This window comes from Abrus precatorius, unplaced genomic scaffold, assembly GCF_003935025.1.
Source record: "Abrus precatorius isolate BTA unplaced genomic scaffold, Abrus_2018 Scaffold7, whole genome shotgun sequence".
In the NCBI taxonomy this organism is placed as follows: Eukaryota; Viridiplantae; Streptophyta; class Magnoliopsida; order Fabales; family Fabaceae; genus Abrus; species Abrus precatorius.
In genome coordinates, this window is record NW_020874417.1 from 19,973,641 (window position 1) to 19,996,408 (window position 22,768).

General features: G+C 31.9%; 2 protein-coding genes across 3 annotated transcripts; both read left to right on the forward strand.

Annotated features, from left to right (window-relative positions):
- The first annotated feature begins 10,454 nt into the window (after positions 1-10,454).
- Positions 10,455-14,102, forward strand: LOC113871234 (alkaline/neutral invertase A, mitochondrial-like). Of its 2 annotated transcripts, XM_027508191.1 has the most exons (7): positions 10,477-11,117; positions 11,196-11,419; positions 11,680-11,839; positions 11,994-12,205; positions 12,519-13,012; positions 13,195-13,243; positions 13,405-14,102. In XM_027508191.1, the coding sequence occupies exons 1-7, from the start codon at positions 10,784-10,786 to the stop codon at positions 13,729-13,731; spliced, it is 1,800 nt and encodes a 599-aa protein (XP_027363992.1). In that variant the 5' UTR covers positions 10,477-10,783; the 3' UTR covers positions 13,732-14,102. The 2 variants fall into 2 exon arrangements, with proteins under 2 accessions (XP_027363991.1, XP_027363992.1); XM_027508190.1 differs by having other exon boundaries at positions 10,455-11,419.
- An 888-nt stretch (positions 14,103-14,990) lies between these two features.
- LOC113871236 (putative pentatricopeptide repeat-containing protein At1g56570) lies at positions 14,991-17,016 on the forward strand. The gene is made up of 2 exons (XM_027508195.1): positions 14,991-15,607; positions 15,724-17,016. The coding sequence occupies exons 1-2, from the start codon at positions 15,029-15,031 to the stop codon at positions 16,930-16,932; spliced, it is 1,788 nt and encodes a 595-aa protein (XP_027363996.1). The 5' UTR covers positions 14,991-15,028; the 3' UTR covers positions 16,933-17,016.
- The last annotated feature ends 5,752 nt before the right edge of the window (positions 17,017-22,768 follow it).

Genomic DNA, 22,768 nt, shown 5'->3' on the forward strand with positions numbered 1-22,768 from the left:
TAGTATAAATTTATACTAATTTATATAATTAAATACAATTAATATCTACCTAATAATTAGGAATCAATCATCCTAATTTTCTAGAATATGTAACTGTTAATTTCTTACAAATCAGTAACGACTATGACATTATATTCTAACACATACCACATGCATTTTCTCATATTCATAGTGAATACTATCCTTATCATACTTAGATCTTTAATAAAAAGTTTTTTGATGCATAGGATCCTTTGGAAGAGGCAAGTGTAAACTATACTATTTTCAAGTCAATGACTAGTGTATAAACATCATGTGTAAAATTTTCAGAAAGAAAAAGCTTAGAAGAAACTCATGGTTATACAAACATAAAATTTTATTGATTTCAATCTACCTTCAAACACAATGTACTTCTCCATTTATAGATAGGTGAAGGTACAAAAAGACAAAACACACAAGATAAACGCTAAAATTATTACAAACGTTCAAAAAGAAAAGCATTATGACAAAGTAATTCTAAGGTAGACAAGACACAGTATAAAGTTATCCCAAGACTCTTTTTTTTTGCCATTAATCAAATAAGAAGGATTTGATAATGGTTTCATGACTAGAATAGAGATTTGGATCTTTTAAACTATCTGAGTTAGTGTCTATCATTGCCCAATATTTGGGGTTATTCAAATGCCTCGTGGGACCTTTTCGACTATTAAACATGTGAGGACCAACAAACTCATGAAATAGTCCAATGAGACTGATCATAGTATTTGGAGAGGTTGAAGAACTTTGATGATCATGATCACAAGTTTGTGAAGACTTGTTTGTAACATATGAATAATTATAAACACTCGCAATATGTTTAGCCAACTGGGTCTTCATATGCTGGTCAAATTCTTCAAAAGAGCTCCACAAATAAGTTTGGTTTTTTGTCCATGAGAAACTTGAATTTAAGAAATAAGGCTTATGGATTTTAAAAATAACTTTGATTTTTGCCATTCTTTTTGAGTGCTAGTCTTGCTTTGAGCATTCTTCACAATATCATCCAATTGTTTTATGTTGAATATGTCTAGCTATGCACATGCAATGAATGAAAAAAGGAGAGCTTTGACCATTTCACATGCCTAATATTATGATTTTCTATATATAGTTATTATGCTCAGAGAGCTCCCAAGCAAAGAAGGGTGGAAAGACACAAGTTATAATCATTGAAGAGGTGGTTGTTGTAACATCCTACTTTTTAAATTCTGAAAAATAAATAATAATTTATAACAAATCAACTTATTTTGTTGATTTCTTAATTAAAACTAATAATTTAAATCTTTTCCAACTTCAAATCAAAAGAATAAATTGGTTCTTGTCCAAATCGGGTATTCTCAAATGTGAGAAATCTAAAGTTTTCTCTTTCAAACATATTAAGCAGTAAATGAATCAGAATCTAACTGTAATTGGATAATATTACCAAATTAAAATAATACAAAGTGTATAGATACTGAATTTAAATTATATACTTATATATGAAAACATACTCTTTACAACTATTAACCAAAATATATATATGTATACAATGTAAAATTCTTAATTACAAAATCATCATGAACAACATTTTTTAAGAGCAGTTTCAATCCATGCCCAAACATTGAAAGTTTGTTCCTAATTGTCATTCTTGTTACCTAAAACATTTTGTAAGGATGAGTTCCTTTCTTATCATTAAAACATAACAACAAGTATAATTTGTGTATTAGAAAATGTATTCTTCAATCCATATGCAAAATAAATACATTAATCTCGATAAACTTCCATATCATATTCACATAAGATTTAATAAAATACCCGGTCATCACTTATAGTTCAAGTGCATCACATTCTATGATAATGCTTATATCAACTTGAATAAAACTCCACATCATTAATTATGATCCAATTATCTCATCACTCTTATACATATCAATAACATGTTTAATTCCTTTCAGTTTCAACTCAACAATTTCTTATACAATGTGATCACATTCCATAGTTGCCTCCAGCATTTCATGAGGTCTTACACAATAGGTGAATAGCTGCCAGTTAACCCATGTATACGGATACAACGTATACACTTATAGGGCCCCTTAGCAAAAGTACAGTCAGGAGTGTTAGTAAGGAAACACATGTGTGGCCATATGATGCATTCACAACTTTATAAGTCGTGCACGTTTAGCGAATGTCATCCATCACCTACGTTTTCCCCAAACTTCCATAGTCGACTTCCTATTCTATACTCTCAGTGTATCGCTGTGACTATTCACACTAATTCCTTTCTCATCACTTCATATATTATTCATAGATCAGCATGTTACAATACACGTATTATAACCATCTAATTCAATGTGTTACGAGACATATATTGTGAACACACCTGTTGATGTGTCACAATACATGTATCACAATCACATCAATTTATTAGCTACAATTCTTGCATTGTGAACACACATCTCATAATTTCACGATCTCATCAAAATTCCATATTTCTTAAATTCAAATCCATTCAAATATTTTCACAACAGTAAATATACTTTTTATGTTGATTATTCATCATTTAACTCATTTTCACATATATTCGACTTCCAATCAAATTCAACAATTATACCATCATACGATTTGCACATATAATTCCTCTACCAACTAAACAATTTTGCCAGAGATCGGATACCTCTGGACTCAACCCAAATCAAATAATACAATCAATTATATTTCATAATATCTCAAATTAATCAGTTATCATCAATTGAACCTCCTAAGGTCAGAGAAATATACTTCATCCACCTATCATAATATTTAAAATTTTCATCTATGTTCACAATAGAACCAAACACTAATAGGGTTTCAAAGTATAAATATTTCTATGCTATAATGATAGAACTAAACTCTCCTTATATGAAGATCAAAAAGGGGTTTGATGAAGAGAATCGCTTAGAACGGAGGTTCTTCCTATACAACACGAGATAACCTTTAAAAATAGAATTTGGACAATAACGATAGGTAAATCGAGATATAATCTCAAGAAAACTTACTTAGAGTTGTTTAGATCGAATACCCAAACTTGGATACAGCTAACAATTGCAGTTTGGAGGGGATTTTTAGAAGAAAAAGGAGTGAGAACTCAGAGAGAACGAGAGAAGTCGAGACAGAGATTGAAAGAAATGAAAATTTTACATTTAAGATTCCTTAAATAACCCTGACCTTGCATGTTTTTGCCTAGGCAAGCTATGCAGACAGTGGCTCCTTATGCATTTTCTGATATTCTCGCTTGAGCGAGGCCTTTCTCGCTTGAGCGAGCTGGGTGTCCAAAGAGTTCCAGATTTTCCTGTGATTCCTCGCTTTGATGGCTCCAACTCACCTGAGCGAGGTGGTAGTTGGGACAATCTAATCTAGTCTCGCTTGAGCGAGAATGCTCCAGAAAGGGATAATCCTGGGCGTACAATCTCACTTGAGGCATATCTCGCTTGAGCGAGATTCTCCTGCACCAAAACTCTAATAAACACTTAAAATCCTCCTTAACACTTTCTAACATCATGTAGCATCAATTAATAATCCATTACTAATACCATTTTGAAATGAGGATGTTACAGTTGCATATATTCAACAAGAGCTATACTTTGTAGAGTTGAGTGGAGTAGTTGAATAGACAATTGATATTGTAATTTCTTGTCATGCCACTCCTCAAAGAGACATCTTCACAACATATAAAGCCAATGGTTTTGACACTATGAAGATGGGGAACACTAATGTTGTTAAGATTGTAGGTATTTGCGATGTTCAAATAGTAACAATGTAGGGTGCATAATTACTCTGAAGGATGTTCGACATATGTCAAATTTTTGATTGAATCCACTTTCAATACAAACCTTTGATGGGTTTCAAAAACTGCTTCCACAATAGCACATGAAAAATGTTGAAAGGAGTTATGATTGTTGCTCATGGAAACCGTTGTGGTAACTTATATAGAAATCGAGTAAAGATCAACTTAGAATGCATAAATGTAGTGGAGTAAGAGTCTCAGTATTTGTGGCATCAAAGATTTGGTAATATGAGTAAGAAGGGTTTGTTAACTTGATAAAGAAGAAGTTTATCACTATTAAGGATACAACGAGTCATCCTTGTAATCATTGTTTGTACGACAAATAATGAATAATTTGTTTCAACTCTTCATTAGTACGAAGATTAGAGTTGTTAAGTCTGGTTCACTTTAATGTATGTGATCCTTTGGAGGTGGAATCATTAAGTGGTAACATTTATTTTCTAAATTTTATTGATGATGATTCTAAGAAGGTTTGAGTGTATTTTTTAATGACTAAGGATCAAGTACTGAAAATTTTCAAGTAGTTTCATGCTATGATAAAACGTGAGACATGAAAAAAGTTAAAATGTCTTCGTTCAGAGAATGGAAGATAGTATACTTTCAGGGAGTTTAATGCTTATTGCAAGAAATGTGACATTCAGCATAGAGAGAGTTAGAAGCATGCTCAGTATGGTGAAGTTGCCCAAGTCATTATCGAGAAAGGTTGTTTGCACTTCTAGTTACTTATTAAATAGATCAACTTCACTTCCTTTGAACTTTGAAATTCTAGAAAAGGTATGTTTTGGGGGGAAAAAAAAACCCTTATACTCACATTTGAAAGTATCTAAAGAACGAAGCAAAAGCTTGATTCAAAAATCATGCCATGTATCTTCGTTGCTTTTTTTATACAGGTTATGGGACCCAAAGGGAATGAAAGTGTTAAGAAGTAGAGATGTGATATTTCAAGAGAACTAAACATATGAAGACTTAGAAAAGCCTGACTAAAGGTTTAATTATTAAAGATATTGTTCCAGATCTAGCGGTCAACGATGACTAAAGGTCTAACTATTAAGGATATTACTTCAGATTCAACACCTATTATCATAGAGATTGTATAGGCGCATGAGGACATGCTGAAAGCTCTACATAAGTATGCAGAGAAGCTTTGACAAGCAAAAGAAGAAGGACTAGAAAATGAAGTGTCACTAAAACTGAATGAACCTCAATTACAGAGGTTAGATAGAGACAAGACTTCATAAAAAAGGTATTCATAACCACAGTATATTCTTCTCACCAAAGAAGAGGAGCTAGAAGGATTCAAAAAAGTATTATCTCATCTAGATAAGGAGAAATTGCTAATGGCTATGCAGGATAAGATGTATTTTTTAGAAGAATAAGATATATGTCTTAGTTGAGATTCCTGAAAGAAAGAAGGCGTTAAGGAATAAATGAGTATTCAAGATCAAGAAAGATCATGAAGCATAAGGCGTGATTGGTGGATAAAGGATTCTTCCAAAATAAAGAAATTGATTTTGGTGAAATCTTCTCGTCTCTGGTAAAGATGACATTGGTACATGTCATTCTTGGATTGACTACTAGTCTAGACTTAGAGCTTGAACAAATGGATTGGAAGACTATATTTCTTCATAATGACTTGAGGTTCCAAGAAAAGAGAGCCTTGTGTGTAGATTGAAGAAGAGTTATTACGGCCTTAAGCAAGCTACAAAATAGTGCTATAAGAAATTTGATTATTTTATGATGAGTCAAGGTTACAAGAGAACAATTACAGACCAGTGTGTCTACTTCCAAAATATTCTTGGAGGAGACTTTGTTGTATTGCTATTGTATATGGATGACATGTTGATAGTTGGTAAAGATGTAACAAAAATAAAACATTTGAAGGGGAAACTTTTTAAGTCCTTTGATATGAAAGACTTTGGACCAGCACAACAGATTATGAGTATGCATATTTACAAAGATAGGAAAGTATGAAAGTTGTGGTTATCCTAAGATAAATATGTTAAATGAGTTATCTAGAGGTTCAATATGGAGAATGTCAAGACAATAAGTCATTCATTGGCTAATCACTTCAAGCTAAGCAAAAAGTCATGTCCCTCTTCTAAACACGAAATGAATAAAATGATAGTAGTTCTTTACTCCTTAGTAGTTGGAAGCTTGATGTATGCAATAGTGTGCATGAAACCTATTATAACTCATCCTGTTGGAGTAGTAAGTCGATACCTATCAAATCCTAAAAAGGATCATTATGAGGCAGTTAAATGGATTCTAAAGTATCTTAAAGGCACATCTAAGACATGTTTGTGTTATGGAGAGTTGATCCAATCTTGGAAGGTTATACATATACTAACATGGCTAGAGATCATGATAATAGAAAATCTACATCAGAATACATATACAAAATAAGTTAATGATATATTGTGATGGCTAAAGTACTTTGGATTTGAGTAAAAATTCAATGTATATGTGTGTGTTGTGTGTAATTTTTAATTCCTTAATTAACTAGTACAAATATGTAGCCTTGGAGTTTCCAAAAAAATATAACAATAGCAACTACAATTTAATTCCTTAATTAACTAGTATAAATATGTAGAGTTGGAGTTTCTAAAACAAACAAACAATAGCAACTACAACAAAAAAACACAATAAGAGTGAGAGAGTTGTTTATGAGTTGTATGTGTTATGTAGAAGGGTAGTGTGATATATAGAAGAGTTTTGTATTAATCTCTTAATAGTGGAATTGATTATTTTTTACTAATTTTATTTGTGTTATTCCATTTTTCCAACAAGTGATGTTTGAGAGTTTTGTAATAATCCTTTAACAATAGAATTGATTATTTTTCGCAATTTTATTTGTGTTATTATTCTATTTTCTTAATATTTTTTCACTAATTAAGAGGGGGGAAAATGATTCTAACAAGGTCTAATAAAGAAATTCATGTTTTTTAGGTATAAGCAAGAATTCTAATACATGTTGAACTCTAATTTCTAATGGTACATAATGAAGGATAATGCACTAGATATACCATAGTGTAGTTTCACTAATGTCAAATGTTGACATTGGAGTCAAATTTATGACCTTGGCAAAAAGATGGTCCATAATGAAATAGTTATAATCCTATGCTTTTTTTTAGGGATTAATTTTGTTATTTAGTGTAAATAGTAAAAAATATCATTTCTAGCAAATTCTTTGAGTTATATTGAATTAAAATAATGATTAATTTCAAATGGAAAAACCTTCTCTGTAGAAGAAAAGTCTCTCAAAAGTGGTGCCATGAAAATGAAAGGAAAATAATGAAAGTCAGAAATAATCTAGATAGATTTCTTTAGCCTAAAGAGCATGCGAGGAATCAAATTTTGATCCCCTTTAATGTGCTTCACATTAAAGTCATATATGACAAATCATGTCTTTAACTGAAGAATTTAGGAATCTGAAGGCATTTTATTTTTGAAATTCAACTTTTTTAAAAAAGAAAAATAATTCATTTGAACTTCAAAATTATGACTTCTTAAATAGAAATCAAATTTTTTTATTCTATATTATATAGCAAATGCTTTTAAAGGTTGTCTGGTAATATTTCTAAGCATCTTTAAATTGTTTACTTGCATGGCCATAATATGCCTAATTGTAGAATTATTTTTCTAAAATAAGGAATTTTAAGAGGAGGAGAATTTTGCGCAACCATTTTGAGTTATTGAACTACCTTGATTTGCTCATCTCTTCATGGTGAGGTATTCTTTTTGAAGAGTTTTGACAATTGACTTGTATACTTATATGTATTTGGAATAAAATCTCTAATACAATTTACAATTTCTAAGTGTGTGATTTATTTAAGGGATAGATTTTTATTTAAAAATGAAAAAGTTCCTTCCAAATATTTTGTGCATAAAAAATAAAAAATCTAATGCACAACCTTGATTGTGATGTGAATAATATTCGTCGTATAAATATAAAAAAAATAATATCTTAAATACTATCTCTGTGACATTTAAGGCTATCAAATTGACATAATATACAATTTAATAACCTCTTGTCATATAATATTATCTAATCTATTTATTCATGTTATTTATTTAATTCATTTTAATAATTTTTTGTACATTTTAGATAAATAGTCTTTTACATGATATTAGAACTTTTATGATAAAGAAAAATATAATTCAATTCTTAATGTTTGACTTTTAAATAGAAGTTTAATTTGGATTTGGATTGTCTCCAATTTTGGCCGGACATCTAGTTTTATTTTCACTTAAGCAAAAATGAATCTGCTTAAGCGAAAATGTAGAAAACTAGAATTTTTTATTTATTTAAAAATAGCTTAAGTGAATTATGTTGGCTTAAGCAAATTTTGCATCTTTTTTCCCAATCTTCTCTTTTCCTTTTTCCTCAGGCCTAACACTCCATATTTAACATCTATGTTCAACTTTTTTTAGTCCCCATATTCAACTTTTATCATTCTCTCACATCCAACTTTTCTCTTTCTCTCCCAACTCCCTCTTCCTTTCACCCCATGCCTAACTTCTTTCTTCCTCTTCCCACTCTCACCATATCTATCTCTTCCTCTTTCCTTCATAGCCAACTCTCCACCCTCCAGCTCTACCATCATCTTATACCATTTGCTCTCCTTATTTCCATCCATCCTTAGTTCTTTCTTTTTCTTACACACAATCTCCATCTCCTCGAATGCACAAATTTTGCTTAAGCCAAAATAATTTGTTTAAGCGAATCTACAAAAATTCGCTTAAGCTATTTTTATATAAAAAATTGTCATTTTCTGTATTTTCGCTTAAGTGAGTCTATTTTCGCTTACTGAATTTTCAGGTCTTGTTAAAACTAAAAACAATCTAGATTCGTTTAATTTCCTAATAATATAGGTAGACATTTATTATTTGAGTTTATTTTCTAATAAATATAAAATATAAATTATTCAAGGTTAATTTTTTTATTTAAATTTAATAAATTAATTTTGATATGTTCTATTAGTATACGGTAATAATTTTTGTGATCAAAGTTTTATTTGAATTTTTTTATCTTATTAAATTTTGTTGTGATGTTAGAACTTTTGCAATTAAGTAATTTTATATTCGATTCTTGCCACTTTATTTTTAAATATAAAAATTTAATTTCAAAAATGTACTTCAAACTCATAATTGTCCGTAATTGAACAGCTTTCTTTTAACATGACAACATGATTATAGAATAATTGAAACGATTAATTTACAAAAATGATTTTAATTATTATATTTTAATTATTATATTTTAAATATATTTTGATAATTTTAATATAATATATTGAAATATTATATTTTGATTTTTTCAATAATTTTACAATCAAAATTATATCATATAATAAAAAAAGTAAGTAAATATTTAAGTAACTTATCCAATATATTCTCAGACACGGATGATAATAATAATTTAGCATTGTGATAGACAAAATTTGAAAAGAATCACATCCGTTAAATAAAAAACAAAAAGATTGGAAACAAGAAGATAATACCAAGCCACAAAAGTACTATTTTGGGGCCGCTTTAGGCCACTTGGTTGAACACTAATGGTGAACTAAACATGTAGTTGTGGCAGTGCAATGTTTAGACACGAAAATGTGGTGGAAAACTTCCTTGATGTTCGTCGACGATGAATTCCATATCCAATTTTCACGCGTGACGCACGTGTCGTGTATGTAATTATGTTTATTAAATTTTTGTAATCCCAAATATATCCAATTTAATCAAATTCATTTTACACAAAATCCATTTGACAATTAATTGTTCAACAGTCAATTTTTAAAGATAGAACTTAGTATAACAATAAAGATTTTGTTAACTTCAATTTTTAAAACTAAAAATAAATAATTAATAATAAAAAAAATTATTAAAAAATTATTAAAAAATCATTTATTATATTTTTATAACTTTAATATAATAATTATTTTTTTAATAATTTTTTTATTTATAGATGTTTAAACTCAATTTTAAAAATTGAAGTTAAAAAAAATACTAACAATAACAGTGATAGTTTTTGCTATATCTCCATGGTTTACATGCATTATATCATATTATATTTTTTTTACGCCATAATTTTTTTAAAAAAAATTATTTGAATTCAGAATATTCAAAACATAACAAGACCAATTTTAACATTTTTTAAAGTACAAAACTTACAATTAAAATCTTTACTTGAAGAAAACTAAATATACATCACTCGAACAAACTAGTAATTCGTAGATGCTAGTGTCGTTTATCCATAATTTTGGATATTCTATGTTACACTTTGTCACTGAATCGGGGATAGTAAGCTATTTAGCTATTTCAGGCAAGCGATAACCAATTCTTAGCATGTTAATAATAGTAAATTACGTCTCTACATGATTGTACATACGCTGTGGTTACTACACAAATACTGTGTCTACTTTTGTGATCGACAATATAAAAATAATAGGATAAACTGATACTTTGTAACCAGTTAAATCATAAAGAAAGTTTTAAAATTTCCTCTTTTATCTCTAAATTTAAATTATTTGTATTTTTTATTATTTGAATTACATATATTCTAATATTTTAATAAATTTTTTCTTTTATATCATTTAGATAAAAAATAATTACTAATTGAATAAAATAATGGAGTCTTTCTACGAAAATTAATGAACTTTTGCGCACGCAACGATAAATGACTTCTGCAGAACCAATGCATAACATTTTCCTTCAGGTTGAGTTTTGAGAAATGGGTGGAAGAATTTTTGTGATCCCCGCCGGCAGCAGCACCGCTTTCAATCCACGTGACATAGCCACCGCGCAGTGCTTTTTTTCTTTTCCAACATTTGAGGCAAAGAACCGTTTTCAACCAAAACCGAAACATTCTTATTCTTACAAAAGCTTTTGAGAATTTTAGTGTATGAAATAATATACTGACAATTTCCGCATATTTCGATTCTGTTATCATTCCCTCATCGCAACACCGTATCTTTCGTCATGAACACAATTGCCCTTATTCGCAACCGCGCAATGAAACCCGCTCGTAGGATTCTCACTTCTTCAATCAATTCATCGTTTTTGGGATTGAAACCTCGTTTCAATCACCACCACACCAATCCGATTCATTGCATACAGCGTAGTCCTCACAAAGTTTTCCTCTTACCCTTTTTGAATTCTAGCGCAACCAACAGGGATGTCTCCACCTTTGCCTTCAAGGTTCAAAATTTCTCAACTACCGTCGAGACCCGTGTCAGTGACAATAATTTTGAGAGGATTTACATACAGGGTGGCATTAATTTGAAGCCTTTGGTGGGGGAAAGTGTTCATAAGGGTGATGAGAATGTTGTTGGAAATGAAGATGTTAGCACAAGCACAGAGAATGTGACTCTGGGGAAGACTAAAGGGGTAGACACAGATGTGGAAAAAGAAGCATGGAAATTGTTGCAGGGTGCTGTGGTTACTTATTGTGGTAACCCTGTGGGGACAGTGGCTGCAAATGATCCTGGTGACAAGTTACCTTTGAATTATGATCAGGTCTTTATTAGGGATTTTGTCCCTTCAGCTCTTGCTTTCTTGCTCAGAGGAGAAAGTGAGATTGTCAAGAATTTTCTTCTTCACACCTTGCAGTTGCAGGTAATTTAGTCTTTTAATATAACACTCATTTAAACATAATGATTCTATCATATAAATGGCTGGCCAAAAGGAAGTGTAGTGTATTCATTAGGATGATTAAATCGTAATTCACTATTCTGTCTGTACTTTGGTTGATCCCCAAAGAAAGTGTATCTATGTATTATTACAAAAATCAATAAGCGTTTTCAAAATTAAAACTTTGTTGTATATTGGGTGCTAATATACTACCTCTTTCTTTTCCTTATTAAAAATTGTAAAAGAGTTGGGAGAAAACAGTGGACTGTTACAGTCCAGGTCAGGGCTTGATGCCTGCAAGTTTCAAAGTTAGAACTGTGGCTCTTGATGGAGATAATCATGAAGAAGTTTTAGATCCAGATTTTGGGGAATCTGCTATTGGTCGTGTTGCACCTGTAGATTCAGGTTAGTATTTAACTATTTGGAAGTTTCTAATAATATGCCTATAGAAGAATAAAGTTATTGAATATTGCTTATGAGTTTCAAACCACTGGCGTTCACAAAAATATTATTCATGTAACATAACAAAATCATTGTTTATATTTCGTTTCTTTGATAGGATTGTGGTGGATCATCCTGTTGCGGGCTTATGGGAAGCTCACTGGTGACTACAGCTTGCAAGAAAGGGTGGATGTTCAAACAGGCTTAAAAATGATCCTTAAATTGTGTTTAACTGATGGTTTTGATATGTTTCCTTCTCTGCTAGTCACCGATGGGTCTTGCATGATAGACAGGCGGATGGGCATTCATGGTCACCCCCTTGAGATCCAAGTGAGTGTAACTATGCTATGTTTTTCATTCTTCTGTAATTTATATTAGGAAATAAATATGGATTTGGAAGTTATGCTGTTTTGTTTGATCTGCTCTATATTACTCACTCAGTTGCAATTGCCCTATTTTATATTCATTTGCTTCTGCTTTAATTTGATATATGTTATTTTCATTATATGCTACAAGTGACATTGATGTATCTTTGCTAAACATGAGATAAAACTCTGAATTCCGGTAATGTGGTTTCTGAATTCTGCCTCTATTGTTTCACTTATTATCCCTCCATTTATCTGTGGTGAGCTTTTCCTTACAGGCATTGTTTTACTCAGCTCTTCGTTGCTCACGTGAGATGCTTGCAGTAAGTGATGGAACCAATAATCTGATTAGAGCCATTAACAACAGACTCAGTGCACTGTCATTCCATATTAGAGAATACTACTGGGTGGATATGAAAAAGATGAATGAAATATACAGGTATAAAACAGAAGAGTACTCCATGGATGCCATCAACAAATTCAACATCTATCCAGAACAAATTCCTTTGTGGCTAATGGATTGGATTCCAGAAGAAGGTGGGTATCTGATTGGAAATCTGCAGCCAGCTCACATGGATTTCAGGTTTTTCACTCTTGGAAATCTTTGGTCTATTGTTTCATCGTTGGGCACCCCAAGACAGAACCAGGCTATCTTAAATCTGATGGAAGCAAAATGGGATGATCTCGTGGGTCATATGCCTCTTAAGATATGTTATCCTGCATTAGATAATGAGGAATGGCGCATAATTACTGGCAGTGACCCAAAGAATACGTAAGTTCTTTCTGTAATCTTCCCTTCTGTTGTTCCACATATCTTTGAGCAATTTGATTTTCTTTCTCTTTTTATAAAGGTACAGAGAATTTGATGAATTTATACTGTGGAAATTGTCTTCGAAGTCAGAATTGCTTCGATAGCATGCATCATAACTGAAACATGCTTTTTTACTTTTGCAGCCCTTGGTCATATCACAATGGTGGATCTTGGCCAACCCTTCTGTGGCAGGTAAATTTTTCCTGATGGCAATAAAAGTGTTTAACTTTTAAGGAAAGCTCTGTTGGTTGGGTATAATTTGCTAATGCTGTTTGTGAGACCTTGCATATCAATTGTCAAGTCATGAAGTGTAGCCTTAATTTCTGATGTATTTCCTTATACATGACCTTCAGTTCACTCTGGCATGCATCAAAATGGGGAGAATTGAACTTGCCCAGAAAGCAGTTACTTTGGCAGAGAATCGACTACCAGTTGATTCTTGGCCTGAATACTACGACACACGTAATGGAAAATTCATTGGAAAACAAGCCCGGATGCATCAAACATGGACTATAGCTGGGTTCCTTACATCCAAGATGCTTTTGAAGAATCCTGAAATGGCATCAATGTTATTCTGGGAGGAGGATTATGAGCTTCTTGAGATATGTGTATGTGGACTTGGCAAAAGTGGCAGGAGAAAGTGTTCCCGTATTGCTGCCAGGTCTCAGATTCTTGTGTGATGAGGGAGCCTACGCATTATTTGGAAGCAGAATACTACTACCTACTGTACATTCATTAGTCCAGGCTATACTGTATGTTATGCGTTTCATAGGTTACAGTAAAAGCTAAATTGGAAAATTAACATATTGTTCCCTATTGTAATTATAGTTAAGCATGCTTTCCTTTGTATTGGGAAGGCGATTCTCTAGTTTTATTTTAAAATATTTTTTACAATGAGGGTGTAGAGATTTAAAAGTATGACCTCTTACAAATTGTTTAGCCCTTTAGCACTAGCCAACCTAGTTCATACCTAAGGATTTTCACTTAAGTGTATACCAACAAATATTCACATTAATTTATCTCATCATACAATTGCTCCTTGTCACATTTTATTATAACGGGTGTCTTTGTGAGTGTACCTAAATTATTTTACCTCCTTCGAATTTACGTTCTCATCACTGATGTTGAGATTAAAGGACATTTTAATCATTTAGTCAAGGTTGTCTTATATGATATTTTTGTAGAGAACAGTAACTGTAACACTAATATGCCTTTACAGCAACCAGTAAAAGCAGACAAGGTAATATTTGTTTGTTGACAACTCTTATAGCCAACAGGTGAAAAGCAAAGCTCTCGAACTGATGCGTTGCACAGTAAGTTTTAATAATTAACCGGAGGAGGTTTTTGGGGATGAAGGGAGCGAGCATATTTTTTAATTTTAAATAAAAAATTACATATTATTTATGATAATAAATACATTATTAATATATTAAATTTTGGTTAATATGTTAATTTATTTTAATTTTAAATATAAATTTATGCTCTTCTCTTTAAAACTTTTTTTTCTAAATAACTCTTTAGTGTGTTTTTTTTATATTAAACTAACTACTTAATTTAAAACACATGATTTAATTATTTTAAAATAATAAAATAATTTTAGAATATAAATTATAACTATTCATTAGATAATTAATACTATAATAGAATATATGTAACATGTACAATAAAATTATTGTAACTTTTTATTTGAATTTTTTAAACATTTTACACTAAAGAAATTAATTTATCAAGTAATTATTTTAATATTTTTTAAATAAGATAAATTTAAACTTAAATAATTTTTTTTTAATTTTGACTTTTATGTTTAAGTTTAAACATTAAAAATAAATATTATCAATAATTGCTTAAACTCAAGTTTACTAACCGACGTATCAATTATTGCAAGAGAGTAGCATTTTTTTCAACACAAAGCCCGAAACAACACGTTTCATAGCAGCTTAAATAAAAGCATTGGTTGTATGAGCATTTGAAACAAGGATGATGGCGGTTGCTAGGAAATTATTGTCCCCCACTGATTTTCGACCCATCCCATTGAACGCACCGTTTTTCCCGAAGGATTTGACTGCATCACCCTGTGATCTTTTCAATTTAAAGCCTTACTTCCATAAGGGCTCCATCAAAGAGGCACACAATTTGTTCGACCAAATGTCCCACAGAAACGAGGAATCTTGGACGGCCATCATCATTGGCTACAACTCATGCAACCACCATAACCGTGCATGGACTGCGTTTTCTCAAATGCTCAGAGATGGGGTGCAGTCCAATGCTTTCACTATATCCGCTGTTTTGAAGGCATGCAAGGGTTTGAAAGCTCTATCATGTGGCAGATTAGCTCATGGGATGGCCATTAAGACTGGTAATCAAGGATCATCCATATATGTTGATAATGCACTCATGGATATGTATGCCACTTGCTGTGATACCATGGACCATGCAAGAATAGTTTTTGACAATATTGTAACCAAGAATGCTGTCTCCTGGACTACTTTGATCACTGGGTACACTCATAGAGGAGATGCCTATGGTGGTCTTCGAGTTTTCCGTCAAATGTTTCTGGTCACCCTTTGTTTTATCCCTTTTTTCTTGTTCCAAGTCCATGTCTATTTTTACTTAATTTTTTGAGTGATTAGGTGGTCTAAATTAATGCAATATAATTTATTGGTCACAAACAGGAGGAAGGAGAGCTGAGTTCCTTCAGCTTCTCAATTGCTGTTAGAGCTTGTGCCATGATTGGTTCGAGTATTTTGGGCAAGCAGGTACATGCTGCAGTGATTAATCATGGATTTGAGTCCCAGCTTCCTGTCATGAATTCCATACTGGACATGTATTGCAGGTGTCGTTGTGCATCTGAAGCAAAGCAGTTATTCTCTGAAATGAGTGAGAAAGATATGATTACATGGAATACCTTGATTGCTGGATTTGAAACACTGGATTCTAGGGAGTCTCTCTGCATATTTTCCCGAATGGTGTCAGAAGGTTTTAGTCCAAGTTGTTTCACATTTACTAGTGTCTTAGCTGCATGTGCTAACATAGCAGTTCTGTTTCGTGGGCAACAGCTTCATGGTGTAATTGTTTGTAGAGGCCTCGATAACAACTTGGAAGTATCCAATGCTCTTATTGATATGTATGCCAAGTGTGGAAATGTAGCTGATTCACATAAAATATTTAGTGAAATGCCATGCCCAGATTTGGTCTCCTGGACTTCAATGATGATTGGATATGGAGCTCATGGACATGGAAAAGAGGCTGTTGAGTTGTTTGATGCAATGGTCAGATCAGGTATTAAGCCAGATACGATAGTGTTTATGGCACTTCTGCATGCTTGCAGCCATGCTGGACTAGTGGAAGAAGGGCTGAGATATTTTAGAATAATGACCAGCTATTATAATGTAGCACCAGATAGAGGCATCTATGGATGTGTGGTGGATTTGCTTGGTCGTGCTGGAAGAGTGGAGGAAGCTTATCAGCTAATAGAGGATATGCCATTTAAGCCAGATGAGTCTATATGGGTAGCCCTTCTTGGAGCTTGTAAAGCACATAAACAACCAAGTATGGCCAAATTAGCAGCTTTGAGGGTTTTGGATATGATGCCAAATAGGGCTGGAACTTACGCAGTGCTGTCAAATATTTATGCGGCTGAAGGTAACTGGACTGATTTTGCTAGCTTGAGGAAGCTGATGAGAAGTATTAAAAATAAAAAGGAGGCAGGAAGGAGCTGGATTGAATTGAAAGACCAGGTTTACAGTTTTGTTGTTGGAGATAGATTTGTTTTGTCAAATGTGCAGGTGTGTGAAGTTCTGAAATTGTTAATTATGCAAATTAAAGATGTTGGATATGTGCCGGATTTGGAATGCAATGCATTGTACATACCTAGAAGATGAAACTTGATAACTTGAATCGAAGCTAAAAAGACCATATTGTTAGTGGTGAATGCTGCTAGCAGATTTTTTGACTTGGTACCTTTTGCAAACAAAATCAACTTGGTGATGGAAAACAGGAAATAATCCGTGTGTGGGGAAATTCAACATTTTTCTTGCAAAGAGATTTTCAGTTTAGGTTGGAACCCAATAATAGCAAACAGAAAATGGTTGTTGTGTTTCTTATTACACTGCCAACTAGCCAAGGTCTTGAGCTCTACAATGAAATAAAAAATGGGAGAAAAACAAGGAATGTAATAAGAACCTTGGAAGAATCACATCACAAAAAGTTGGACTAAGAGCCTCTTATATCTCACACCAAAATTCCATTCTTCTAATGTGGAACAAAGTTTCATGTCTTGCAATTGAATCCTACTGCAAAGTAATTTGCATCATAACATTATCTATCCATTCTGAAAGGTACATATAATCGATAGTTTAGTGAGTAAATTTGTATATTTAGAATCAAATGATAATATATAATTATAGTAATGTTGTAAATAGAAAAGTTAATATCGTTATAATTAGAGTAATTAGGTAATTTTTTATTTTATTATTTAATTCATGTATTATAAATATATGTTCTGTTGCATAGTTTAGACACATAATGTTAAGGACCCAAAATATAGAAGAAGAACAATCAGGAAAAATGAGAGAATATAAGTGTTATTCCTCAAAATGAAATAGAAATATAGTAGGACGGTTCCTATTGCCATAAAGCAAACTCCTTTAGAGAGATTAACACCCCTTGACCATAGTAGTCAATTTCAAGTAACGGTGCGGAGCGGCTGCCCTCAAAATTACTGGAGCGGTATTGCAGGATGACCACAATTTTAAGCATTTTAAATATACTTAATATAAGTTAAGCTACACATATATGTTTAAAAATATAAAATTAAGACCCAAATTGAAGACATATGCAATATTAATAATCAAAAGTGAAAGTTTAAAAATATAACACATGTCAAATATCAACAAGTAACAACAAAATACAAGAATCAAATAAATTCAAGTCTTTAATGCTTAGAAGTTTAATAATACTAAATATTCAATTCAAATACAAATATTTTAATAATTATTGTCATTTTCGTTTTCAAGATCTACCATGTCTTCTTTCATTTTACTTTCATTGCTACTTTTGTAGAGGTCTTCATCATCTTCTTCAGATTCTTCAATATTACATTCTTTTTTCTCTTGTATAATTTCCTTCCCTTTTCTCTTAAATTTAGAGGAATAAGTCATTGTAGTTGTCTCGAGTTTTGATCTAGTTTGTTGCCCATTGTATGTTATAGGTTCAGTAGACCCAATTGCATTCGCAACAACTCCCCAAGTCAAGTTATCATCATCAAATACTAATTCATTTACAACATTTTCATCATCTCTAGTCGTTCCTTCTAGTAACCAATCATTATTATCATCAACATCCCTTAAGAGAATACGATCCACCACATCAGAACACTCAAAACGTTCACTAATAACTTAGTTATATTTAATGAGAAGTCTTGCAACCTTTGATGCTCAAGTTTGCTTCTCTTTTTAGAATGGATCTATTTTACCATAAAAAAAATATATTAATTTCACACATTAAATATTATTAGATCAAGCACTTTAAATTAAAGTTATTTGACATTTACGTAACCCATTGTAGGCTTTTTTTCATTATCAACAAACCTCAAAACTTGCACAAGTAGCCCTATAGCCTTACAAGTGAAAACAACATCCTTCCAAAAAGAATGTATAAACACAACCTCTATTACTTTTTTTTTCCGTTAGCTTTTCTAGTCGTTTTGAACTTTAACCACTCATGAAAATTGAATATTTTTCTAAATAATACTAATAATTATTATTATTATTATGCAACCTTTGTAACGTGAGAAATATTGTGACAAATCTTGTCACTTTACATCTCAATTCAGCTTTATTTGTAAACATCTTCATAATGTTCAAAGTCAATGAATAATTATAAATAAAGCCTACAAGACTAACTCTTCTTTGTATTCTTCTCTTAACTCTCACTATTTTTCAATGTTTTCTAACATCAAATCAATAACGTGTGCAGTACATGGAGTCCAAAACAAATGTGATCTTTTAGCTTGCAACAACTTATCTAAAATTAAATTGCATAGACTAAAATTAGAAACTGATAAAATAGGAATACAAACTATTAACATGATATTATGTGAGAGTTGAAAATAATTTTTACTAACTAACACAATTACTTATATTTGTCAGTGACTACTTGCACAATTTTTTTTCTCTAATATCCTCAACAAAATTATTCAAGATTTTAAATAACTTTTTTTCTAGTTTTCATATAGGCAGATGCATCAATGCTTTTCATAAACATAGAACCAGTTAGACAATTTACTAAGAAATTGATTAATGTTTTATTTTTTTTTATCCGTCCGCTCATCTTACATAATTGAACATCCATACTTTTCTCTTTTTTCTTCAGGACTTTTCAACATTTCTTTTGTATACTCTAGCTTCATTTTAAGAAGAGAAACTCTACACTCATGATAGCTAGGAAGCTTTAGGTGTGGAACCATAGTTTTCAATAGCTTCAATCATTACTTTGAAGTTATTTTAGCACAAAACATTGAAATGGCTTCAATAATGCATAAGAAGAAATTGAAACAAATGTAGCTCCTTGTGACTGATTGGTAGGAGCAACCATTGCTTCTATTTTAAGAATTGGAATTTGAAACAAAACAGAGTAGGAGAATCAAAATAGAGAAGAAAAATAATTTAAAAAAAAAGAGAATTTTCATTTATTGGAAAATGTGCAAGTTCGTCGAAAATGTAGAAGATGAGTAGAAAATATCTAGTTGACGTCAAAAGCTTCTCTGGACTTGAAGAAGACAACTAAAAACAGTTTGAGTCATGTTGAAGGCTTCACTTCTTCAATAGGAGCCTTGTCCTTAAGGCTCAAATGAGAAAACTGACTTCTTTATGTTAAATTTCTCTTCTTATGTGGCATCTTTCAAAACTTTGGCCTTAGATAAGCACTTGACTAAAAATGTTCTTTCCCTCTTTGATTAGCTTCTTTGTTAGCATAGCTTCAGGTTCCAAACTTATTCCATCATGACAAGCTAACTCTAAAGAAAGTTCATCTTACATATTATAATTTCTCAAAACTTTCTTAAAAATAAAGATACATGAAAAATATGATGTATCTTGGTTGCTTCAAGCAACTACAACCTATAAGGTACTGCTCTAACTTGTTCCAGCACACTTTAAATGGTCTATATTAACATGTAGCTAACTTAGGATATAATTCACCTTCTATAGTCAAAGCCTAGTTTGGTCTCCATGTCTTGTTTCAAATTTGATATAATGGGCATCAGCTTTGCATCCTTATGCACCTCTTCCACTATTGCCTGAACTCCATCCCAGTTAGGATATGAGCTACTTAGTGTAATCCTGTTTCACTATATTTGCATGAGATAGCATTTGCTCCTCTATTTTCCAGACCTGACTTATACTTAATATCAAACTGATAACCCAACAACTTCATAACCCAATTATGTTGATCCACTGTAGTTACCCTTTGTAGGAGTAGTTGTCTCAAACTTTTTTGATCCGTCCTTACTATGAATTTTTGCCCCTAACAAATAAAACCTCCAATGTTGAATAGATAAAGCCACAACTATTAATTCTTTTTCATAGGCTAACTTGGACAAATTTCTTTCTCCTAAAGGCTTGCTAAAATACGCAATTGGCTTGCCACCTTAAGTAAGAATAGCATCAATACCTTGTTCGGAAGCATCACTCTTAATCATAAACTCCTTTTGAAAGTTAGGTAAAACTAACATAAGGGTTGTAGTTATATGCAATTTTATCCCCTCAAATTGATGAGTTTCTTTAAGCATTCTTCAAGAAAGTCCTATGAAACGGATCTTCAAGAGGATGAACAATACTTCCTTACTTGTGCAATCCAAGAAAATTGAGCCAAATTTACTAAGGAAGAAGAAGTAGATCTCAGATTTTGAAGGAACCAAAGGAGAGAAAATTCAAGTGGAAAGAAAGAATAAATGAATTAGGAATGAATGACACCATTCTAAAGGATTAGAGATAAGCCTCTTTGCCTCACCATATGGAGGAGTTACATGATAAGAGAAGTGAATCCTAGAGAATTCTAGAGAGACTTCTTAGAGAACTCAAACTCACAAAAGTGAGAAAATCATACAAATGAATTTCAATCTGAATTTTACAAGGGAGTTAACCTATATATATAGGCAAGCTAACTCTAGGTCCAAATACATCTCTAATGGACCGTGAACAAGTATGCACGAGGATATTAATTCATACAATTACTATTAATACTCAATGGTTATGAAATATTATTATTCTTTTCTCTAAACTAGCATCCCAATAGTCATGCAAGATATTAATTCAAGAAAGCATAAAACACCTATAAACTTGTTAATTTAATAATGATTGAAAGAGAAAGATTGGTTTGGTCCACATAATTATTTGTCTCATTTTATCCTATAGATCTATTAACTAATCGAGGTACGGTTGCTTGATAATATAATTAATTAGGATTATACAATTATGCACAATAGGATAAAAACTAATCACGAACAGAAACTAAATTTAGATTCAAACATCAAAATCTCATAAATTCATGAAAAAGTATTCTCATAGCCCTAGTTATGGACTTAGTTACTCATGCTAAAGAGAAAAAGTAAAATAATCATAAAAAAAACTAGAATAAGATGAGTTCTCGATCTTCAAGTATAGTAGCTCAAAACTCCAAGTCTCACTAAGAGTATGTCAAAGATCTCGTGCAAGAGAGACGAGATGAAAGGTGTATCAAAGTACAAAAGACAATATGTCAAACTATGTTTGAGGTTGCTCTTCTATAAAGTTTGAAAATCTTAAAAGCTCTTTATAATTGGCCTCCCTGCACGATCATACATGTGTTCAAAGCATTCTCGTACTTGATGATAGGGTCTAAGCCTGTTGACTACTGCGAACCTCTATTTTGCAACTAATTTGGGCCCAAAACACGTCTTAAACCTAGTTGTGGCCTTTTTATGCTAAACTGCACAATATACAAATAAATCAGTGTAAAAGTCAAATAAAATAAAGGTCAAATATCATTATATAGGCTGTAAAAGAGGACCTAATTATAGACTTATCACTCAACTTCCTCTTGTTAGTCAAAATCTCCTTGAAAAACTTAGCATATTTGGACATTTTAGAGATAACACTAATGAAAGGCATTTTGATGTACACATTTCCCAATAAATCTAAGAACTTCTCAAACTCCTTGTTATATGAGGGGTTACCCTGCAACCTTTGTGGGAAAGGTATTCTAGGCTCATAGGCCTTTGATTGCATATGAGGTTCTTCTTTCTTCTTTTTTTTCAGATTCTACACTTGAAGAACGACCTTGCTCATAGGGATTCATGGGCATAGATGTTAAATTTGACTAGTTGTGCTTGTTGTAGCACAACTGTGCTTCCTTAGAGGCATGAGCATGCTCATCAATAAGTTCTTTAATTTTATGAAAGACCTTTACTGGAAGTACAACAATTCTTAGTTCTTTTGAATAGAACTGTAGTAGTAAGTCCCGTGTGGTTAAAGGGCAGTAAGGCTAATTTGACGATGCTGTATTCAAAAGAAGCCAAGAACATAAGAAGCTAGTGGCTATGGTAAAAGAATTTCAGGATTTGTAAATAAAAAAAAAAAAAAAAGTCCACAAATAACCAGATCTAGTTGAAAGAGTTGAAATAATTAACAAATGTATTGTTACGGAACCAAATGAGGGTGATGTGTCAGAAGTATTTTT

Excerpts from the sequence above, each read along its gene's own strand:
- LOC113871234 (XM_027508190.1), top strand. The coding sequence starts at position 10,784 with ATGAACACAATTGCCCTTATTCGCAACCGCGCAATGAAACCCGCTCGT. Across the intron at positions 11,420-11,679 it reads TTCACACCTTGCAGTTGCAG|AGTTGGGAGAAAACAGTGGA; the intron begins GTAATTTAGTCT and ends AAATTGTAAAAG. Across the intron at positions 13,013-13,194 it reads GGCAGTGACCCAAAGAATAC|CCCTTGGTCATATCACAATG; the intron begins GTAAGTTCTTTC and ends TTACTTTTGCAG.
- LOC113871236 (XM_027508195.1), top strand. The coding sequence starts at position 15,029 with ATGATGGCGGTTGCTAGGAAATTATTGTCCCCCACTGATTTTCGACCC. Across the intron at positions 15,608-15,723 it reads TTTTCCGTCAAATGTTTCTG|GAGGAAGGAGAGCTGAGTTC; the intron begins GTCACCCTTTGT and ends GGTCACAAACAG.